Below are 20,942 nucleotides of genomic sequence, written 5' to 3'. Positions count from 1 at the left end.
ATCTGTCTGGGGCTTAGATTCTCAAGGGACACAGAGCTGCAGTCCAGCTCAGAGGAGAGATGAACCTGGGCAGCTTGGCGCCTTCACTGCCGAAGCTGCAGCGAAAACGGGAGGGAGGCCTGCATCTGAGGGGTGCAGACCCTTCACCGCGAGGTCCCCGCATCCTCACTGTCCTTCTGCTTCACTAAACCACGAGGAGGCTGGATTTCAGATGCTAAAAAGGCCCCCAAAGCGGAATACCCATTCCAGTGACACTGAGAGGGAGAGGGGAAATCCTTGCGTGACCTCATGTGAAGCGAAAGCGAAGCGTTCGGCGGATGCCGAGACTGAGGTTGTGCAGCAATAGGGCCCCTGGGAGACGGAAGCGCTGAGCCCCTTCCCCAGCGCCTGCACGTGCTCGTGTGGAGGGGGATGCGGGGGGCCGTGCGAGCGGCAAACCAGGGCGGCTCCCGAACACGCATCTGTCCAAGCGATTACGTCCTAGTGCCTCTGACCTCTGTATGTTGGAATCTGTGGGGTAAAGGCTGTCGTGTGGGGCGTACAGGTCCAAACTCAGGCTGAGGAGGACCAGATTCTGGCGGGAACCATGTGGGTGCCAACCCTTGGCTGGTGAGATTGGGGCCCCCTTGATGGCAGAAGGGGTCCATTGGCCTTGCATTTAGGAGTCAGGGCTCTCCCCGACCGCAGTGATGGGTGTGTCACCCTGGAGGCCCCAGCATGAGCAGCTTCCGTTTTAAATCTTCAGGGAGCTCCTGCTTTGAGCCTGGCTGGGGACCAGGTCCCTGGGGTGGGCGCGGGCTATGTGCTAACTTGGATTTCAGTTGGCCTCCCCTCCTGGGCAGCCAGAAGGAGGGGAAAGCAGCCCCTGGCTGGTGGCTCGGAGCTCCAGGCAGTCGGATCGCCCGACACAACCTCTCCACCCGACAGAAGTAAGTAGCGCAGCCCCAGTGTGGCTCCTTTAAAACGAGCAGTTTTGCACCATCCGAATGACTGTGGCCGAGGTTTACAATGCCTGAGGCCTTCAGCCCCGAGGACCAGCCTCTGATGTGGTCTTGCGTCAGTCTGACAGCTCTGCCCTGGGCCCCACCTGTGCCCGGAGGTCAAGTGCTTTCTGCTGCACCCCCTGCTCCACCCGACAAACCTTTGCCCATCTTCGCAAGTCTGGATTGTCCCCGCTCTGCGAGGCCCCCTCGAGCCCTCCAGCTCTGCCCGTCTGTCCCCTTGGAACCTCCAAGGTTCAACTCGGTCCTGGCTTCACTAAGACAGCGCGTGCTGCCTCGCGTGGGGTTTGGCGAGGATGGGAAGGACGTGAGCCCCGGGGCGTGTTCGGGGTGAGGGTGACTGTTGTCCTGACATCATTGGTCCTGCCTGGCCTGCCCGCATGGCTGTCTCTGGGGAGGTTGGCAGGGGGTACCAAGAGGAGAGGTCCTTCCCCCTCCCTGGAGAGCAAGGCCCAGGCCCTGGCTCATGCCTCGGTCCCCGGAGGGCCAGGGGACCACAAGGAGCGCAGGGCTCTCTCCTGCTGAGAGCAGCCCGGCCCACTCTCCCTCCTCGGCTGCGTTGCAGCTTCCCGGCATTTCCTAATCGAAGGCCAGTTTCCATGGTGAAGAGGGGGTTCTTCTCCTGTGGGATCCACACGTGTCGTCCAGGGGCAGCGAGGCCCCTCCCAACCTGATCTGAACGTCCCAGCCCTCTGCTCCGAGGCCACCAGGACGGGTGTGGATTCTCGCTCTTTACGCAGAGCTCAGAACGTCATCGATGTAAAGTCCCTGTGAAATGTCCACCCAGAGACAGATGCTTCAGGTGGGTGAGCTGCGTCCTGCCTGCAAACGAACTGTTTCTGGAGGAAAATCAAGCTCCGGGGCTGGGGCTCTGCTGGGCTTGCGTGACCAGTGGCCATGGGCTGTGGGGTCGGACCCCGACTCAGATCCCTAGCCTGCTCCGTCATCTGTGTGCCCCTGCACAACTTCCTTAACCTTTCTGAGCCACAAACCTGTAAAACGAGGATGATGTTGCATCTTGCAGGGTTTCAACCAGGACCAGACGTGTGTAAAGTATCAAAGGTTGTTCACAGGCGCTCAGAACAAGGCTGTGGGTAACGACCAGCTACAGTGAGAGGAGGCGTGGTCACTCCTGACGAGCATTAATCACAGAAACGTGGTCGTGAAGGGGGGCCAGGAACACGGCCGTCAAGGACTCTGCTGCTCTGTGCAACCTCTGAGGTTATGCGGGCAGTAAAGGAGCAAACCTCACGTCCTCCGAGTCACTTTTAATTAGACTGCTCTCATCAAAACGCCGTTCCTTCACTCTCTTGCCACTTAATTTAGTAAATTGGTGGAGCAAATGTGGCATGCAAATTGCCTCTCCCTCTAGAACATTCTTCGCTGCCGAGGCCGCCATGGGTTAGAAACGTTTGAAGTGGAAATGAGTTGAGTCAGGGCAGGTAGTTGTTGAATCTTGATCACCTGCTTCGAGTAGTTTAAAAATTAGATTAAAAATTAGATCATGCTTTGTTTCCACTTAACAGAGGAAGCAAAGTGTGTTGGTGGCGTTTTAACTAAAATAGAAATTTGACAAACACTCTGCAGTGACTGGGTGGATTACAGGAGGTGAGACCAATCAACAGAGGATGAAATTTTGCCAACTTAGGAGTCCTGTCTGGATAAACCGTCTTGTGGCATCAGAGACCTGGTAAATATGAATGAATGTGTAGCAGTGTCAGCCTGGTCCCTGCCGTGCAGCTCGAGGAAAGGCAGATTTCCGGAGAGGAGAAGGGTGAGGGTCTGCTTCTGACTTTCCGGACGAACGTGCAAGATGTGGAAGGAGGGGCTCATCCACATCTGACACCAGAGACCAGCAACGAAAAAAACAAAATTCTGACCAAACTTCAGTGGGTTCCCACTGCTTACCCAGCCTGGCGTGGCCAGGACTTGAGGCCTCTGTGACATAGAGCTGGGATCACTTCCTGCAGGTCTGAGCTCAGAAGATTATCCGTCCTAACCATTCAGAACCAAGGCAAATACCACATTTCAAGGAGCAGATGGTTTTTTAAAAATCACCTTGACAACTGGAAGGCACAGCAAGGAAAGAGGAGGGAGGGGGACAGACGAACACCTGGCGTGGCTTCCAACAGCCTGGGACCCCAAGCAAGTAAGCCCACCAAGCCCGAGGGCAGCCAGCCCTGGGAAGCGCTTCCTGGAGCAGCGTGGCAGGAAAGTTTGGCGGGAGCCCAGGGCACTGGGCTAAGAGGCACTGTGCCCCCGCCTTGTCAGCCTTAAGCAAGCTTGGATTTCTAAAAAAGGCTGTGAATAATCTCACAGCTGGGGCCTGTGCCCTACAATAGTGTGTGCTGATTTTTGAGAGCTACTGCAAGAATGGATTTGCTGAATGAATAAATCTGCAGTAACCTCCAGTCAGATGTGAAAGGACAGTCCAGCGCAGAAATAACCTTTGAAGAGGTGCATCAACTGAGCACAGAGGGTGCCTGGGAGAGTGATTTCCGGTTCATTAAGGACTGGACCATCAGCTGGGTTTCGGTTTTTCAGCAGATAAGAATTTAAATGAGGACCCTCTCCACCTCGGCTGTCAGGCTTCTGGGGTCTGCGTGCTCACCACGTTAGGATCTGGGCAGACAGCTTTATTGCCATCAATTAAAATTCCATGCTCAGACCTTGTAATGTTAAGATGAGGCCAAGAGGTGGCTTTTCCCTGGCTAGATTGGGATTTAATGAGTAGGCAGACATCATAAAAAAGCAAAGTGTGGGTTGCGGGCACGGCTGTCAGAGCTACAGAGGGATTTCTTGTACTGTGTTTGTGTCTGTATCGTCCTGCCCCCGAGGCGGTTTCATTGAAACGTTACAGCAGAGATGGGAGGGAACTTGTAGCTGTTTTGCTGCTTCTGCTCTGCCAGCCGTGCTGGGCTCCCAGCACGCGCTCCGGGGAGAGGCCTAGGCTTCCCTGGAGGATGCATTGGAAGGAAAGGCGGGGCCTGTGTTTCTGAAGGGGAAGGAGGGCCAGAGGGCCAGAGGGCCATCAGGACCCTGCGGCTCATCAGGTCCTGGTCTGCAGGTCGTCAGGTGTTCAGTCAGGGCTGACCCAGGTGCAGGTACCTGTAAGGCAGGTGACACAGGGGAGGATGCCCTGAAGAAGTGGCTGGGAGACTCCAGCTATGGGCTCAGTGTGTGCTCCACGAATGGGGACGTGGGAGAAAAAAGAGCCACACAGGCACACACATGGGCACACGTAGGACATGTCATCCCAATGAGAGTTCAGTGAGATGTAAAATAACCAGCAACCCAAGTGCATTCTCTGCTAGGAATCTGTGGCCCCTCACCGCCCCCAGGAGGAATATACGTGGTGGTAGCGGGGGATAAACTTAAAGCCCCCAACATGGCAGCATCCAGTGTGACCCGACCCGGATGTGGTTCTGCCCCAGGGCCAGTGCCCTGGACGCCCGTGGGGTTTTGCATGCGGGCCTGGCCGGGAGCTACCCAGCAGCAGCCAGAGGGAGTGCGGGGCACGAGGATGCCTGCAGCTGCCCTCCTGCAGCGGCGGGAAAGTCCGGAGGAGAGATGGACCTAGAGACACCGGCCTAAACCGCAGACCTGCTTTCCAGATGTCAACAGTTGTTGTCAGGGTAGGTCTCCAAAGCACTCAGAGTGCTACCCTTTCAGTTTTTAAGTTTATATGTTATCTTTTTAAGTGGTTTTTAGTGTAGTCACAGAGTCGTGCAACCAGCACCACTAATCCCACTAACCACTGTACATTTTCGTCATGCCAGAAAGAAGCCCCACTCCCAGTAGCAGTCACTCCCTCTCTGCCTGTCCCCCAGCCCCTGGGACCACTCAGCTGCCTTCTGTCTCTATGGATTTGCCCATTCTTAACATTGCATATAAATGGAATCAGGCAGTATGTGGCCTTTTGTGTCTGACTGCTTTCACTTGGCCTAATGTTTTCAGAGTTCATCTTGCTTTCACATGTGTCAGCACCCCCTTCTTTTTAGGGCCGAGTAACAATGTGTCACATGGAGATGCTCTCCAGTTCATGCTGATGCTCGTGGCTGCTCTCATTTGACAGTTGTGGCGAGTCCCGCTGTGCATATTCCTGTCCAAGTCGTGTGTGGACGAACGTCCTCATTGATCTAGGAGCAGATTGCTGGATTGTGTGGTAACCGTTGAGTCTTTTGAGGAACTGCCGGATGGTTGTTCAAAGTGGCCAAACCATTTTTCATTCCCACCTGCAAAGTACGAGGGTTCCAGTTTCTCCACCTTTGTGCCAGTGGTCACTATGGTCTCTTTATGGTTATAGCCCTTCTTGTGGGTGTGAAGTGGTTTTGGTTTATCTTTTAGATTTTAAAATAATAATGAAGGGAGACTTCCCTGGTGGTGCAGTGGTTAAGAATCTGCCTGCCAATGCAGGCGACAAGGGTTCCATCCCTGGTCTGGGAAGGTCCCACATGCCGCGGAGCAACTAAGCCCATGTGCCACAAGTACTGAGCCTGCGCTCTAGAGCCCGCGAGCCACAACTACTGAAGCCATGCTCCGCAACAAGAGAAGCCACCGCAATGAGAAGCCCACGCACCGCAACAGAGTAGCCCCCGCTCGCCACAACTGGTGAAAAGCCCGCGCGCAGCAACAAAGACCCAACACAGCCAAAAATAAATAAATAAAGTACATTTATTTTAAGAAATAAATTAAAATAAAGTAATGATGAAGGTTAAAGCCACCACGTACCTTGGAAGGAAAACCACGTTGATGATCTGTGAACCTAGTATGTAAAGTGCCAGTAAGTTCTTTAAAGGCCATATTTTAAGCAGGCAACGCTGACCCTTTATTCTGAGTGACTTGCTCGAAGCGGTGGAAGCGTTCTGGTGGTAAAGGAGATGCTGAGGACAGGATGGGTGGTGTCCAGACGCCCGAATCTACTTCTGATTCCACAGCATGGTTCTTCCCCACCGTGCAGCGAGTTTGAACTGCACGTGGTTCTGTGAGCATGTGTGTTGACACGTCTTCTCCTGGAAGCAGCAGGAGAGATGTCGCCTCCCCAGATCCTCTCTGCCCCCATTTCTAAGTAATGTAATGGTTAATACAGGAAGGTGCACTCACTGAACCTGGCAAGGAAAGTCTGTCCTGGGACAGGCCTTGGCTTGCATTCACAGACGTTTTAAACTGTGTGTGTGGTTTGGTTTTGTTTTTCCTGGAGGCTGACAGAGGGTGTGATGACTCTGACTAGGCCCTGGAGGTCAGTGCAGGCGCCGCTGGCCACACTTCCTCGCTGTGCTCGGAAACAGCGCTTGGTCTAGTTTTCCGTACAGATCAGTGCCTCACTCCATCCCCACAGCTGGCACCGCTGAAGTCATGGTGGGTCGGTCTGCACAGAGCAAGCCAAGAAATCATAGCATCTCCGGTTTGAGGTGGATCTCAGGGACCCCCTACCCTGTTCACTTCCTGGGATTCCCCTCCCCCACCCCCAGCGGCTCAGCCTCCTTTACAGCAGTCCCCAGAGCGCCGTTTCCTGTCTGCCTGGGTCCCAGACACCTGTGGAACTCGCCACCTCCAGGCAGCCCATTCCCTCCTCAGCTCTGTCGGCTGGAAGGTTCTCTTCTATACGGACTCCCAGTCTGCTGCCCGGGAACACCTGCCTGTGGCACACGTGTGTCCCAGTGTCCACATGGTGGCACTTCAATGAAAACAATTAAAAACAGCCATTACCCCACCCCCTGACCTAGTGTCCAGGCCAGGTGCCGCCCTGCTCCTCCCACAGCCCCAGGCCTGCAGCCGTGTGTCGTGTGTCAGGCCCGCGGTTCCCACGGCCCCCCGCCCCCCTCCTGATGCCACCGTGAGCCTCCTGGGCCTTCATTCCAAACCACTCCTGGCAAAAAGCTCCGAGGGTTGAAACGTGTGTGGTGCTTAGGTTAGCGATGCAAGTCTGCATCTTCTAGCAGCAATTTTGTCATGAGACACATGGTACACGAGAGCCTGTTCACGTGCGCACACTTTACAGACCGACAGCGGGACAGGCTAGGGTGTGTCTGCGCAGCCGGAGCCGCAGGACCGGAGGCCCTGCTGTCCTTCCTTCGTTTCCTTCGGGTGCAGCCACTCAGGGACTCGGACGCGTGTCTCTACAGGGTCTGGGTGGTCGACTGGACGTTCTGTGCTCAGAATCGCTGCGGGTTTCTCTGTGACCTACTCCTGCCCAGCAAGGACTCGCCGTGTCCTCACGTCAGGCGTCCAGCGTTTCCACTGGAGAGCGTCCGTGATCGACGTGTCACGCGTCGTCCTCCTTACAGCCCTTGGGCATTCGATGTCCCCGAGGCAGTGTGTTCTTGCTTGTGACCCCCTGGGCCGAGCTCTTGGGCCTGCCTGCGGGGCTGTGGGCACCACTTTCTCTCCCACCGGCCGTGGAGACAGACGCTTGTTTTTACACCCTTGCCAACACTTGCTATTGTCAGACTTTTCAGTGTTTGCCAACTTGGTGGGTTGAAATGGCATCTTGTGTGCCTTAATTTGCAAATGTCTGATAACCAGTGACCAGTGCTGCTGAGAACCCTTCATGCACTTATGCACCACTTGTGTTTGTCTTTTATTCAATGCCTGTTGGAATTACCCGTCTTTTCTTTGAAGACAGGTAGACCGTGTTCCCCTAGTGTTTACTGCCACTTTCTCAGCAGTTCTGGACGCACTAACTCTTCTAATCCTTCCCAATGAAGTAGTTTCTATTATGGTGGTGCCTGCCTCATAGGTGAGGAAGCTGAGGGGCAGGTGGAACACCTCATCCGACCCCAGCAGGCGCGAGCAGGGCAGGGACAGCTCCTGGCACTCTAACCACTGACTCATTTATATGTTCTGGGGGCTAATACTTGCTTCCGAAATGTGTTGTAAATATCTTCTCCCACCTTGTGCATTGTCTTTGTCCTTTCTTTTTAGGGTCCTGTGATGAAGAGAAATTTTTCTTAGTTTTAGTTTTTTTGAACACATTTTATGGTCAGTGTTTTGTGTCTTATTTAAAAAGTCTTTTCCTACCTTAGGTCCTTAGATTAGTTACTAAAACTTTCATAGTTTTGCTTTCCACATTTAAGACTATAATTCGGCTGGAAATAATTTCGTATATGGTATGAGGTAGAGGACCATTTTTTTCCCATGTGGATAATCCGATTTTGCCAACACCCTTTATTAAATGCCTGGCCTTTCCCTGCTGTCTGAGTGCGCACGCTCGTGGTCACCTCTCTCTGTGTGGTGCTGTTTCTGGACTGGCTCAGTCCCCTCCGTCTGTCTATTCCTGATTCCATTATGTTTTAATAATTACTATAACTTCCTTAAAGCCTTGATGTCTAGCAGGACAAGGAACTTTGCTGTTCCACATGAATTTTGAATCAGTTTGTCAAAATCCTGCTGAGATTTCCATCGGAAGTGCATTTGAACCATGCACCAGTTTGAGAGAAGATTACAGCTTTTCTGTAATCTGAATCTTCTGAATCTTCCTACTCAAAAACATGGTATTCCTTTCCATTTATTTAGGTGATCTCTAACATCTTTCAATAAACTTTCATAATACTCTCCATAAAGGGGATGCACATTTTTTGTTAAATTTATCCTAGTACCATTTATAACAGCAACAAAAATACGAAGTAGTTTTAAAACTTATGTGCTCTGCTTGTTGACCGTGTATAGAAAAATGAGTGACTTTTGCATATTAGTGGTTGTATCCAATAACCTTTCCAAACTCTTACTAACTCCAATAATTTCTGGCTGGTATTTTTGGGTTTTTACATAGACAGTCATGTCATCTACAAATGAGCATAGTTTTGTTTCTTCCTTTCCATCACTTCTCGTCTGTCTGACAGCATCTCTGGTGCAGTGCTGGATAGGAGGGATAGAAAAGCATCCTGGGCTGGTTCCTAGGCTTAAAGATGATGTGCTCAAGATCCCCTGTGAAGGACTATAGTAGTTGTTGGGGCTTTGGTGATGTCCTTTGTCAGGTTAAGGAAATTCTCTTCTGTCTCAGCTTACTAAGAGGTTACTTTAAAATCATAAGTCAGATTTGAATTTTATCAAATGATTTTTCTTTAACTTTTGAGATGACATTGTTTTTCCCATTCAATCTTCAATGTGAGAAATGGGTAATCGTCCTACATTAAACCAACCTTATATTCCTGGAGTCCCCAAGTTAGACGCAACGTCCTGTTTACAGACCTCGGTGGAGTCAGTTGGCGAGCCCTGAGTTGAGGTGCTTGGCCCTCAGGGCAGCCAGCACGCTTCTCATCTTTGCTTCCACGAGGTGGGGCTCTTGGTGGACTCCCCTCCGAGCGTCACAGCCTACCCGCTGCCAACCTCAGGATGGTTCAGCAGAAACCTCGTGGTGAAAACCACGATGGTGCTTGCCTCTCAGGGCCCCTCTGTTGGCCACTGGCTATAACCCTCCGTTTCCTGAAATCTGAGCAAGGTGTTTCTTCTTCTGTAATTATGGATACTTTCAAATACAGTGGCGATCTCGGACAGTCTGGTACAGCGGCCCCTGCGTGCCCAGTGTTATCAACATTCGCCAATCTTGTTTCATATCTCCCTCCACATTTTTTTTGGAGGGGGGAATCTTTTAAAGCAAATTACCAAATTCTGTTATTTTACCCCTAAACAGTTCAGTGTGTATCTGTGACAGATGAAGTCTTTAAAAAATAGTAACCACAGTTCCATTATCACATCTTTCAAAATGAATAATAACTCCGTGATACCAGTCCATATGCAATTTCCCTGATAGTGTCTGAAATGTCTTTTCATGATGGTTTTGTCTGAAATAAGGCCCACACGTGGCACAGGTTATGTCTCTCCCATTTCTTGTCACCTCTAAAGGTCACCACTGCCTCTTCACGCCATTGATTTGTGGAAGAGACCTGGTCATCTGCCCTGGAGAGTCCCCCATTCTTTTTTTTTTTTTTGCGGTAGGCGGGCCTCTCACTGCTGTGGCCCCTCCTGTTGCAGAGCACAGGCTCCGGACGCGCAGGCTCAGCGGCCATGGCCCACGGGCCCAGCCGCTCCGCGGCATGTGGGATCCTCCCGGACCGGGGCACGAACCCGTGTCCCCTGCATCGGCAGGCGGACTCTCAACCACTGCGCCACCAGGGAAGCCCCTAGAGAGTCCCCCATTCTTGACTTTGCTGGTTGCATCCTGTGTTGTTGTTTGTCGTGTTCCATCATCCCCTGAATTTCTTGTAAACTGTTTGATTAGAACAGTTTGTTTACCTACCTGTTTGTGTTCGTTTTTTCTAAGAACGCTTTGAGGTGGTGCTGTGAGCCTCCAGTCTCAGCGATGCATTTCAAAGACAGTGCGTTCTTTCATCTACACTGTAGTTGTTTCAGTGAGGGGGGTTGTCCAGGGTGCCTCTGCCACGGTACTAACAGAAAGGAAGTCCAGAAATGGGGTTTGGGAATGGGACGCTTCTCCACATGAGGCTCCCAGCTGCCCACCGTCATGCGGCCTGGCAGCATGGCTCTCCTCGCCCCCAAATCTCTGTGCATGTGAACCGGAGAGACTAACGTAACTTTGGGGGCAGGAATGTGACGGCGCCTCACATGGGCACAAAACGTCCTGGGAAGACACCTCTGTGTGCCAGGCTCCTCTCCTTCCCAAGGCTGTTCCTCTCCCTCCTGGTTCTCTGCTCTCAGTGGCGTCTCTGTGCATCTGTTAGCTACTTCACCCCCACCCAGTGCTCGCCAGAGTCCCCAGTTTCTAGGCCGAGTCACTGGCAGACCCCCACCGAGCTTAGTGGATCCATCTGGAGATTTCTGAGGAAAGAGTAACTCCCCATGAGGCCCAAACAGTGGGGTTGATCAGCAGGCGGGCTCTTCACTAAGACTTTTCCAGTGGGTGAAGATCACTGGGAGCTTTGCCTTGAGAGAAGAAACCAGTGACCCCAGAGGTCAAGACTAGAACCAGTGCCTGCTCCCGCCCCCACCACTCTGCCTTCCCCAGGCTCCTCCCGAGACGGTGGCTGCTCCCCGTGCGTCTGGGGCACAGCTGCCACCAGCTGCAGCTTCAGGGAAGCTTAGGCAGAGAGGCTCAGAGCTTCCCGGGCTGCATGAGGGCAGCGCTCAGCCTCATTTACAGCCAAGATGCGAGAAAGCAGAGGAAGGGAAAACACACCGCAGGAGTCTCCACCTCAGCGCCCCCCCCACCCCCCCACCCCCGCGCCCGGCTCTCCCATCTTCGGCGGTTTTGTGGTGTCTGGAGCTCAGCAAACAGAAGAAAAGGGATATGTGAAAGTGAATGGCGTCCAGGAGTCTCTCTGGGGAGCCTTCAGCTTTGGGTCCAATGGGTTCTCAGATTACCAGTCACTGAACCAGGCCTTGAGAAGGGGATGCCTTAAGGTTCTTGGCCCTTAAGAAGTGTTTAATTTCATCCGGAGGAAGCAATGGTTAAAAGATTTTCAAAGCAAGTACGTGATGAGCTGCATGTGGCCTGTACCAACTGGCTGTCTCCTCCTGCTCCGGGCTGTGGGGAGTTTCCCTGATGGAAAGTGCCAGAAAGCATCCTCTGCCCAGCTTCTGTCACATTGGAATGTGTGCGGTCAGCCTGCCCAGCTCGGTGTGGGTTTGATTTCAAATGTTACTGTAAAACTAAAGAGAAACGGCAGACTCCTCCTTGTGCCATGTTTCTCTCTGTCTCTTTCCTTACTTTTGTCGTTCATTTTCTCATCTTGGCGTATCTCAGAAGTATCAAGACTTTCATCCTGTAGCTCCTGTAAGCTCTGTGTGTCTTATCATATAAGTAAATGTTCCGTCTTCATCACAGACTTTGTGAGAGGGTGCCTGTGTCCGCCTTGCCACTGTTACACGCTCGGTTCCTCATGCGGTACCTGTACAGAGGAGTAGCCAGGAAGTGGGTGGGTGATGGATGGAACAAGGTGGATACGTCAGATCTGCACACAGACGCACAACAGATGCCACCGCCCCAGCCCCATCAAGATGTGTGTGTGTGTGTGTGTGTGTGTGTGTGTGTGTGTGGACAGGCTCTGTGTTGGGGCTGGGAACCCTCTGGAAGGATCTTTGAGTCCCTCATCGCTGGTCACTAGCACCTTGGGCAGTATTTATCATGGGAGCCCCGATAAACGCGCTGAGTACAGGTGGTGCCGAGGGTCAGCTCGTGGCCCAAGCCCATGCGAAAAGCCAGGGATTTGGAATCTTCAGTGTCTGTGGTTGACTTTGGACCAGAATCTACAAAGGACTCCTCAGCTTTTCTCTTGAGCACAGGAAGGTGCTCTTTCCAAGATGACAGAAGATAAACCAAAAGGCCATGCTGTACACCTGGAGCTTCGCTGCCCTAAGCATCGGGAATCATGACGCTGAGATCTCTCCATACTGAGCATGCACCCTCCTCCTGCCCCCCCGGGGGGCTGGGCCGAGCAAGGGCCAGGAATTGGCCATCACGGGAGCCCGAATTTGTCATCAGTCACAGCCACCCAGCTGCTCCTGCCTCTTCCTCCCCTTTTCTCTCTGTCCTTTTGCTTCATAAAGAAACAGACTTGAGGGACTTCCCTGGTGGTCCAGTGGGTAAGACTCCACGCTCCCAAGGCAGGCGGCCCAGGTTCGATCCCTGGTCAGGGACCTAAAGCCTGTATACCACAGCTAAGAAGTCCACATGCTGCAACTAAAGATCCTGCATGTTGTAACTAAGACCCAGTGCAGCCAAAATAAATAAATAAATATTTTTAAAAAAATTCCATGGTTTTTTTTTAAAAAAAAGAAGAAAGGAAATCGACTTGAGTATGAAAAGAGGACTTCTCAAAGGCGGGCCTCACCAGGCCTGCTGCCCGTCCTCCCCGCCTGGAGTGTGTCCCCAGAAGCTGCAGGCTTCACACCCCTCCAAGGTCTCCCCTGGCCCCTCCAAGGTCTCTCCCTCCGACTTAAACTGTGAAGCCCGTGCTCGCTGACTCTCGGATCTTCTTGCTGGCGTGCTTGGTCCACAGGGCTCGCTGTCTTCAATGTGCCGCAGGTACTAAAGGCTTATTTTGTATATCTCTCTCCCCTTCTGAAATGTGTGTTCCCACGGGGCAGAGACGTTTTCTATTTTGTTTCTGACGTGTAAGCAGTTCCTAGAACTGCGTCTGGTACATGTTAGGCGGCCAGTGTACACTCAGCAGGTGAATGAATATGAACAACAGTTCTTAAGAGTCTTTTGTTAAGACTCTGGGAGGGACTGCGGCTCCCCGGCCCTCCCTGCGGCCTCGTGGCGATCTGGGCCCGGGCAGGACTGGGGCTGAGCCGTCCACACTGAGCTGCGGGTGCCTGTGGGGCAGCAGCGGGTCCAGGACGGTGATTTTGCTTCCAGCTGCAGTGAGAAGATGGTGTGATGTCTGCCGACCCTCCGAGCGCTCCGGCCTGGCCTGTGTTTTGGCCGAGGCTGACTGTAAACAGCAACAGCAGAGGCTCTTTACCAAGAGGGCTGCAGCCTGAAGCCCCCGCCTCGGCCTGCCTGTGCCCTGCCCGCTCTGGCCCCCGTGGCCTCTCTGGGCTCGGGGTGGGGACAGCCAGTTACCTGCCGTGTCCCCCGTGCTGCGCTGTCCCTGTCTCACAGGAGCGCACGCCCTATAGCGCTGAGTCTGGTCTTGCGGCAGGTGTCGTGAAGGCCGAGCCCGCTTCCCTGCGCCTGCAGCTCAGCTCGGATGAAGGGCAGCTCCTCTAGCAGGAGCAGCACAAAGCCCCTGGACGGCGCCGCTGAGCCCTGCCCGCCCCCAAGACTATGTGGGAGCGAGGCAGAGCCGGCCCACCAGCAGCAACCCCCCCCCCCCCGCCCCCGCGCACGGGGCCCCAGGCTCCCTCGGCTCAGCCCCTGCTGGACGGAGGCGGGTGCCTCCAGTGGTGCTGGGCTGCCTTTCTCAGCTCTCCCTGCAGTGCTAAACGGGCTGGGCCGCCCAGGGTGCGCAGGACCTGCTTTAATCTGCCGGGCAGGAGGTGGGAGCGTCTGCCTCTCTGCTCAGCGGGTCTCACAGCCTCCCAGGGTCAGCAGGCGGTGGCTCAGTGCCTGTGTGGGTGGCAAGGAATACCACGCTCTTGAATTTTACATGGTATGTTAATTGTGTCCTCACCAACGTTTGGAAGCATTTCCTGCCATGCATAATAAATGATCGGAAACCGCTGGGTTCCTTTGAGCTATTCTGGTGGGGGAAGGAAGGGTGAAGCCAGGCCTTGGCATGGCAGCCAGCAGAAGGCAAGTGCAGCCTGACTCCCCTGCCCCATCAGCGTGGGAGTGCTGCACGGCAGGGGGCCCTGGGCCGCGAGTGTAGCTGAACCTGGCTGGCTGGAGCGGCCACCTCCCCTGCGTCTGCTTCCTGGCAGGTGCGCCACAGGAATGGGCACTGGCGCCCAGGGTCTACCCACTTTCACTCTAAAGTCACACGGGAGCATGAAGGCGAGAAGGGACTTCCCGTGGGCACGACAGCACGTAGCTGGCTGGCTCTCTAGCACTCAGAATATGTTTGGAGCAAAGCTGCACCAGGAAGTTTCCCCCTTTCCGTCTTGTAACTGATGCTGCCACATAATACCAAAAGATGATATGTCGGGGAGTTCCCTGATGGTCCAGTGGTTAAGACACCACGCTTCCACTGCAGGGGGCACAGGGTCCGATCCCCGGTTAGAGAACTAAGATCCCACATGCCATGCAGCGTGGCCAAAAAAAAAAGAAAAAAAAAATTGTCCTCATCAGATTTATCGGCTAAGGTCTTTGTTTCCACAGAGCTCGCCTGTGTATACGTTTTGTGTTCGTGTGATACAGACAAGTTTGGAGGACACGTCTCATCTCGCTTTCTGACACCAACATGTAACCACGCATCGGACTTGCTGCTTCCAGGCACTCGTGTGAGCGACAGAGGGATGTCCCCTCGTTTAGGCTCACAGGATCCCTGGGAGAGAGGCACTTTAAGATGCCCATTTTGCACATGAGGAGACGAATGTGGCAGAGCCAGGCCCTTAAACATGTTGATGCACAGCCACCCCCAGACTCCTCCAGGGCCTGGGATCTGCTCTAACGCGGGTCTCCCTTCTGGCCCTCAGAGCTGGATTCCTAAGGAAACTTATTTTGTTTTAAACCTGGATATTTACAAACACCTTATTTTTCCCTTACCTTCCTGTATTACTCTTTTTTTTTTTTTTGGTAGCATTGAAACAATGATGTTTTAAAAAGTATTTAAAGATAATGTGGTGTTTAGTGTGGGCTGAAATAAGGGCCTAAAAGGAACCTTCCGGAAAAAAGGACAGATGCTGATGGGAAGCCTTTGCTTTCCTTCCTGACACCCAGGCCTTCTTCCAAGGTGGTTGGAGATCCTAGTGCAAGATCCCCTCTTACCCCATAAAGCAGGTTCTGGTGAGTGGACTTCCCGCAGGAGGCCGGGTGGAATGTGTTGGCCATATGACTGGCTGAGCATCCCTGGATCGAGGCCAGAGCAGTCCTGGGGCTGGGGGGGAGCCCCTCATCCCCCGCGGGGAGCACCTGGGCACGCACACCACCAAAGAGACCCCTCCAGGGACTCCGTCACACTCTCCTTTGGTAACCACTGTCCAGAATGTGACTAGGAGCTTCTCCCAGTCAGCCTGCAGTATGGGCGTGTCTTCCCAGAAAGTGGAAAAATGAGCAATTCTTCTCTAAACTGGATAAATGCAAACACAGGTGTGGACCCTCCCGGCCTAATGGTCAACGATCCACCTTTCCTTTTCCTTCCATGCTAAACAGAGAAGGATCAGGGCTCTGTTGGGGGTCCCCCTCTCTCCGATGTGGGTGGTGGTGAAGAGCTAAGCGTCGGCCCCCTCTTACCCAGCCCCATGACATCCTGGAGCTGACTTGCCTCTTAACTTTCCTCACTTAAAAAGTGGTAGTTATGACTCCTACTTCAAAGGGTTCCTGTGAGCAGGTTACCTGGCGTGCGTGGCTCGGGGTAGCAGCTAGATAAGCGGTCGCATTGTGCTCAGGGGCAGCGTGAGTGGCGGGTGTGCGCTGGGCTTGGGAGGCAGACCGCCTAGTGCCCTCACCACCTCTGGGACTCGGGCGAGTTACTGAAATGCACCGTGCTTCAGCTTCCTGCCTGCAGAGTATCAGTAACAAAGGCCAGCCTCATAGGGCTGCTGTGAGGATCCGGTGGGTTGTAAGGGGTGCAGCCCAGGTGCTCAGGAGAAAGCGGCCGGTCCTGACAAAGAAGGGGTGACAGTGACTGTGAGTCAGGATAAAGGGGGTCCTTTGGAAGCAAAGCAGGGGAGAGAGGGTGTCACACAAGGGTTAGGCTTTTCTGATCTGACTTCCATCCAATGCGATATAGAGCGGGCCGTGTGCGAGTGCCGGGCCGGGACGTCCTCACTGCAGTCATCTGACCTGTGTTTCTGGTGGAGAGGTGGGCTCCTTATTGGCCATTTTCTATACTTAGAAGCGTCTGCCTTTTCCAGGACCACGTCCAGGCTCCTGGAACACTTGTTTGCCTTAGCATCCTCCACGAATCTTCTCCCTAGAGGCTTCTCCATTAAGAGACAAAAAGCTCCCTACATACCACCAGTTTTAGTCTCTTGGTGTTCCTGGGAAATGCGGGAGGATGGATTTGATGACCTCTGGTGGGTGAGCCAGGGCTGAGCAGAGAGCCTGCTCCGCACGTGGCTGGGCGCCCTGCTGCCCTGGGATGAGGGGAGGCTCGGGCTCTGAAGCTGGCCGCTGCTCCCCTTGACCTCCTACCTCACCTTTCCATACTTGTCAGAAGAACTGTGATTTTCGTTGTGAACCGGGCGTTACAGAGCACTCCTCCCCCTGCGGGTGCGTGGGAAGCAAAGCCCAGCACCGGCCCAGGGTCTGCCGCCGGGACCTGTGGGGCACATGAGGCCTCCGGGGCGGGGACGGGCGGACAGTGGGGCGGGGCAGCCCCCAGGGACCTGCGACGAAGGTGCATGGGGAGCAGGGGCTCCTGGGCGGGGAACCTGGCTGTCGGCCCTCGCGCTGCCGCGCGGGAACCCAACACAGACACAGGGCCGGCTTGGAGGTCATCCTGGGTCGGGTCATCCCGCGTGGGGGGCGGGGTCCGCGAGGCTGGAGCGAACCCAGCCCGCCCCGCCCGTCTCCGCCTCGCCTCCCGCGTGGGCGGCCTGTCTTGCGCCGCTCCTGGATCTGCGTGTCCCCTCCGCCCTCCGGCTGGCGCCCACGCGGGACCAGGCGCCTCTTCGTGGAGCCGATGCGCCATCCCCTTGGTCGGGGGCGGGAGCGCAGGTGGGCACTCGCCGTCAGGCCGCTCAGGGACATCTCCGCGCTCCTCCGTGTGGAGGCTCCGAGGGGCCGTCGTGGGGAGGAGCTGAGCCCGGACTGCCCGGGCCGCCAGGATCTGAGGCCGCCCCTCCCCCCGCCCCAGAGACTGCGACACGAGGGTGCCTGAGAGGCTCCTCCCGCTGCGTCTCCATCAGCGCACACACTGACCGGAAACGCAGAGGTTGCGGTGGACACAGGCCGGAAAGCGGCCACCGCCACCAAGACAGACCAGAAACGGGGAGCTTGCCGTCGACACAGAGCGTTGTGAAGCTGTGTCGGCCGGAATGCAGCAGGTGTTCTCTGGTCCTGTGGGAACTTTGAAAAGCCGGTGCCCAGGGACACAGCAGTGTTGTTGGGAGCTGCCGGCACTTTTGACGCCCGCGGGCCTCAGTGGACTTGGGATCGGGCCGGGCCCTAAGGGAGCGCACCGAGTAGTGGTAGCCCTTTTCGTGTCACGGAATGAAGGCGACCGTGTCCCCGCCAGCGGTGTCCCCGGGGACCCTCATCAGCGTGAGCCCGAGCCCGGCCACGTGCGGACTGTCCAGTGTGAGTGCGCCTGCTGTCTGGCACAGTTATCTTCACTCCCAGCATTTCCACGAATGTGGGCCGTAAACAGCTTCCAGAATACCAGGAACATGGGTGAATCTGCTGCCAAGGGAGTGGAGCAGAAACTTGAGAAGACAGCCTTTGCCCGAGTTGGGAACAGGAAAAAAAAAAAAGGTGAAGAAGAAAAAGAAAGATACGTCTGTTCTTTAGGCCTCCTGAATCTCACTGAAACATGAAACTCAGCTAAAGGCAGCTTCTCCCCTCGTGGTCACATCACAGGGCAGCCCTTGGTGGGTCCTCAGCCCGCCTGCGTGGGGACACATTGTGTGCTTGTCTCAGTCGCATGTTTCCGTGACCTTCTGGGTGGGGGATGCTTTACTCCCTGCAGCACAGAGCCTGGTGCAGCGTGCTGTTCCATAAATTCTCGGAGAAGCGAGCGTCCAAACACGAGGAAGGAAGAAATCATCAGAATGAAAGGGTCGAAGAAAGAGCTAGGATCCAAGGGTAGCTTTTAATAAGAAGAAGGGAAGAAGGAACTTGAAATGTAACCAACAAGAAAAGTGAAGCCCAGGGACCTCCCAGCTGGAGTGTGAGATAGTGACAGCTTCATTACAGGTGAAATTTGTAAACTGGGAGACAAACAGGGATGTTCTGGTTAAATACATTATTAACACGTGCCTTTTCAGGTAATTGTAAATCTGAGAGTGTCCGTGTTAGAAGGAAAGCATGCGTGTGACGACCTCGACGGCGATGTCAGAGTGAACGGTTTGGTTTGAAAACTGCTGATGAGCAAAGAAATCATAAATTGCACCTCACGTCCCCCGGATTAGTCAGGATACAGGCCAGGCTGCTGGTGAGAAGACCCCAAAACATGGCGGCTCAATCAGGATGAAGTTTCCTTTTTGCACGTGACATCCAGGCTGTGCTCCAGAGCGTCCTCTGAGGACCCGGGGCCTTCCCTCCTTTGCTCGGAGTGTAATCTTGGTGGAAAAGGCTGCCCCCGCCCACCCCCACCATGCTGTTCAAGCCACAGGAGCGGAGGGACAGGAATTGGCATTTCCTTCTAAATGGCGTTACAGGGGACTTCCCTGGTGGTCCAGTGGTGGGGACTTCGCCTTCCAATGAGAGGGGTTTGGGTTCGATCCCTGGTCGGGGAGCTAAGCTCCCACATGCCTCACGCCAGAAAACCAAAACATAAAAAATGGAGAAGCAACGTTGTAACAAATTCGATAAAGACAAAAAAAAAATGTCTTTACCAAACACAACGTGGGCTAGAATTGGCACAAGTCCCTGTCGCTTGTCTCCACTGACTGGAATTTTGACGTGTGGCCAAGCCTCCTTGCGAGCAAGGCTGGGGGGTGAGGTTCTTAGCTGGTGAGCTTGGCCCCGGTTGAAACTTGGAATGTTCTCCCCGACAGGAGGATCAGGTGGACTCGGGGGACAACTGGCTGTCTCTGCTGCCTCCTCAGATCCCGCGACGCTTGGTTGGTTGGCGCTGGGCGCTCTCTCCCTGGGGCCCGCTCACGCTGCAGGGACCTCACCGGGCTGTGTCTCCCCAGGAGGCCAGGCCCTGGGTCTCCATCTCCAAGCCTTCGCTCAGCCTGGCTCCTCTTTGAATGATCACTGGGATTTCCGGTCACCTGGGCCCGGCTGGTGTTAACAACAGGATTTAGAGCTGCATGGATCCTGGACCTCCCATCCTGGGAAAAGTCCTTCCAGCCCGAGGCCCTCAGCCAGGCCCTAGTCTGGGGATTGGCTTGGCAGCCCACAGGGTTATCCCTTCGGTAGGTGTTTTGAGCGTGTGTTCTGTACCGGGCCAGGGTCAGGGGTGCAACAGCGAATGAAAGCAGGTGGTGTCTGTCCTGGGGGCAGATAGTCCCGGGGCCCCCACTGGTAACACATGTCGCCCGGGGAGCAGCGTGGGAGGAGAACCGGTGCGTCCTTCAGGTCTAAAGGCTGAGTGAGTTCCTTGTCCACACTCTTCACCCCAACTTGCTGGGGGGTTGGGCAGTGAGACCTGGTCCCGGGCAGCGCCCTCGGGAGCCTCGTGGGCAGCCTGGTGCAAACAGGGCATCTGTAAAGCCCGCCTACGCGTCAATCCCAGTGAGACAGAGCTGGGCCTGCTGTGCACGCGTGAGATCCCCTGGCTCCTCCACGTCCGAGTCGTGAGCCGTGAGATTGACGGCATCTGTCTTCATTATCACGAACGCCCCACGGGGTGGCTGTGTTAATTATCCTCTAGGCATCCCAGTTGCATTTTCCTTTCATTGTACTTTGTTTCCTGAATGTCTCAAGCCTCCCGAGGGGGGCTCCATGGCAGTGTTCGACTGGGCGGTTCCTCCGAGGGGAGTGCGCGGTGAGACCTTAGAGGGCCCGGCTGCAGAGACCCCGTGGACGTCCTCAGCCTGGGCCGGGGGCTGCTCTCAGGGGTCCTCTGGCTGCTGCCGTGACGTCTGTGGAGTCTCCCCCTGTCAGAGCGTCCGCCTGCCCCGGGCCCTCATCGTGCACTGATCTGCTCATGTCATCAAGGTCTCTGAAGATGAGAGGCTGGAGGTGCCGAGAGCCACCCGCTCTGAGCGGGGCCGGGCTGAGAGGGCGGTCCAGGGGCAGCTGCCCCTCTAGCGGCGTCTCTTACCCTTCACTCCCAGGAGCGCAGCCCGAGTGTTTAAGAGGCTTCCGCCCTCTCCGTTTGCGCCGGCAGAGGCTGGTCTTGGCGGTCTGGGGCGGGGGTTAGTGAGGGGTGTCTCCCGCGCTGCCTGTCTGCGCCCGCCTTCGCGCTCTCTCGCCGCCTCCTGGTCCGCTGCCCGCGGGAGCCTCAGCGGCGCGGCCGGAGCCGGTGAGGTTGCCTGCTGGCTCCCGCCCCGCGCTCTGACCTCGGGGTCAGGGCGGCTGCCTGAGGCTGTGGCAGAGGCCCGCTCCTGCCCCGCCCGGGAGGTGACTGGCGCCTCTCGCCTCTCCTCCGCTCGCCCCAGGCTCGGTCGGCTTTTCCCAGATCCAAGGCACGCGGCTCCCAGCGGTTGCCGGGACACATCTGTCGTCGGCCGCTCTCTCACCCGCCTCTCTGCTCAGCGTGTCTCAGGAGTGCCCGGGGCGGCCGGGCAAGCGCTGCGGCCTGTTCTGGAGTCCCTGGTTTA

The 20,942-nt window shown here is 55.2% G+C and overlaps 1 protein-coding gene across 1 annotated transcript in view; it reads left to right on the top strand.

Annotated features, from left to right (window-relative positions):
• The window catches only part of SH3RF3 (SH3 domain containing ring finger 3), a 200,977-nt gene that overhangs the window by 74,661 nt on the left and 105,374 nt on the right, over positions 1-20,942 (top strand). Inside the window, exons 2-3 of the mRNA XM_029231433.1 lie at positions 10,924-10,940; positions 11,294-11,299. Of these exons, the coding sequence (XP_029087266.1) occupies positions 10,924-10,940; positions 11,294-11,299 (23 nt within the window). The remainder of the gene's footprint in view (positions 1-10,923; positions 10,941-11,293; positions 11,300-20,942) is intronic.

The sequence above is a fragment of the Monodon monoceros genome, unplaced genomic scaffold (genome assembly GCF_005190385.1).
Source record: "Monodon monoceros isolate NGI ecotype Baffin Bay Population unplaced genomic scaffold, NGI_Narwhal_1 Super_Scaffold_19, whole genome shotgun sequence".
Classification (NCBI taxonomy): Eukaryota; Metazoa; Chordata; class Mammalia; order Artiodactyla; family Monodontidae; genus Monodon; species Monodon monoceros.
This window is presented reverse-complemented; position numbering and strand designations above follow the sequence as displayed.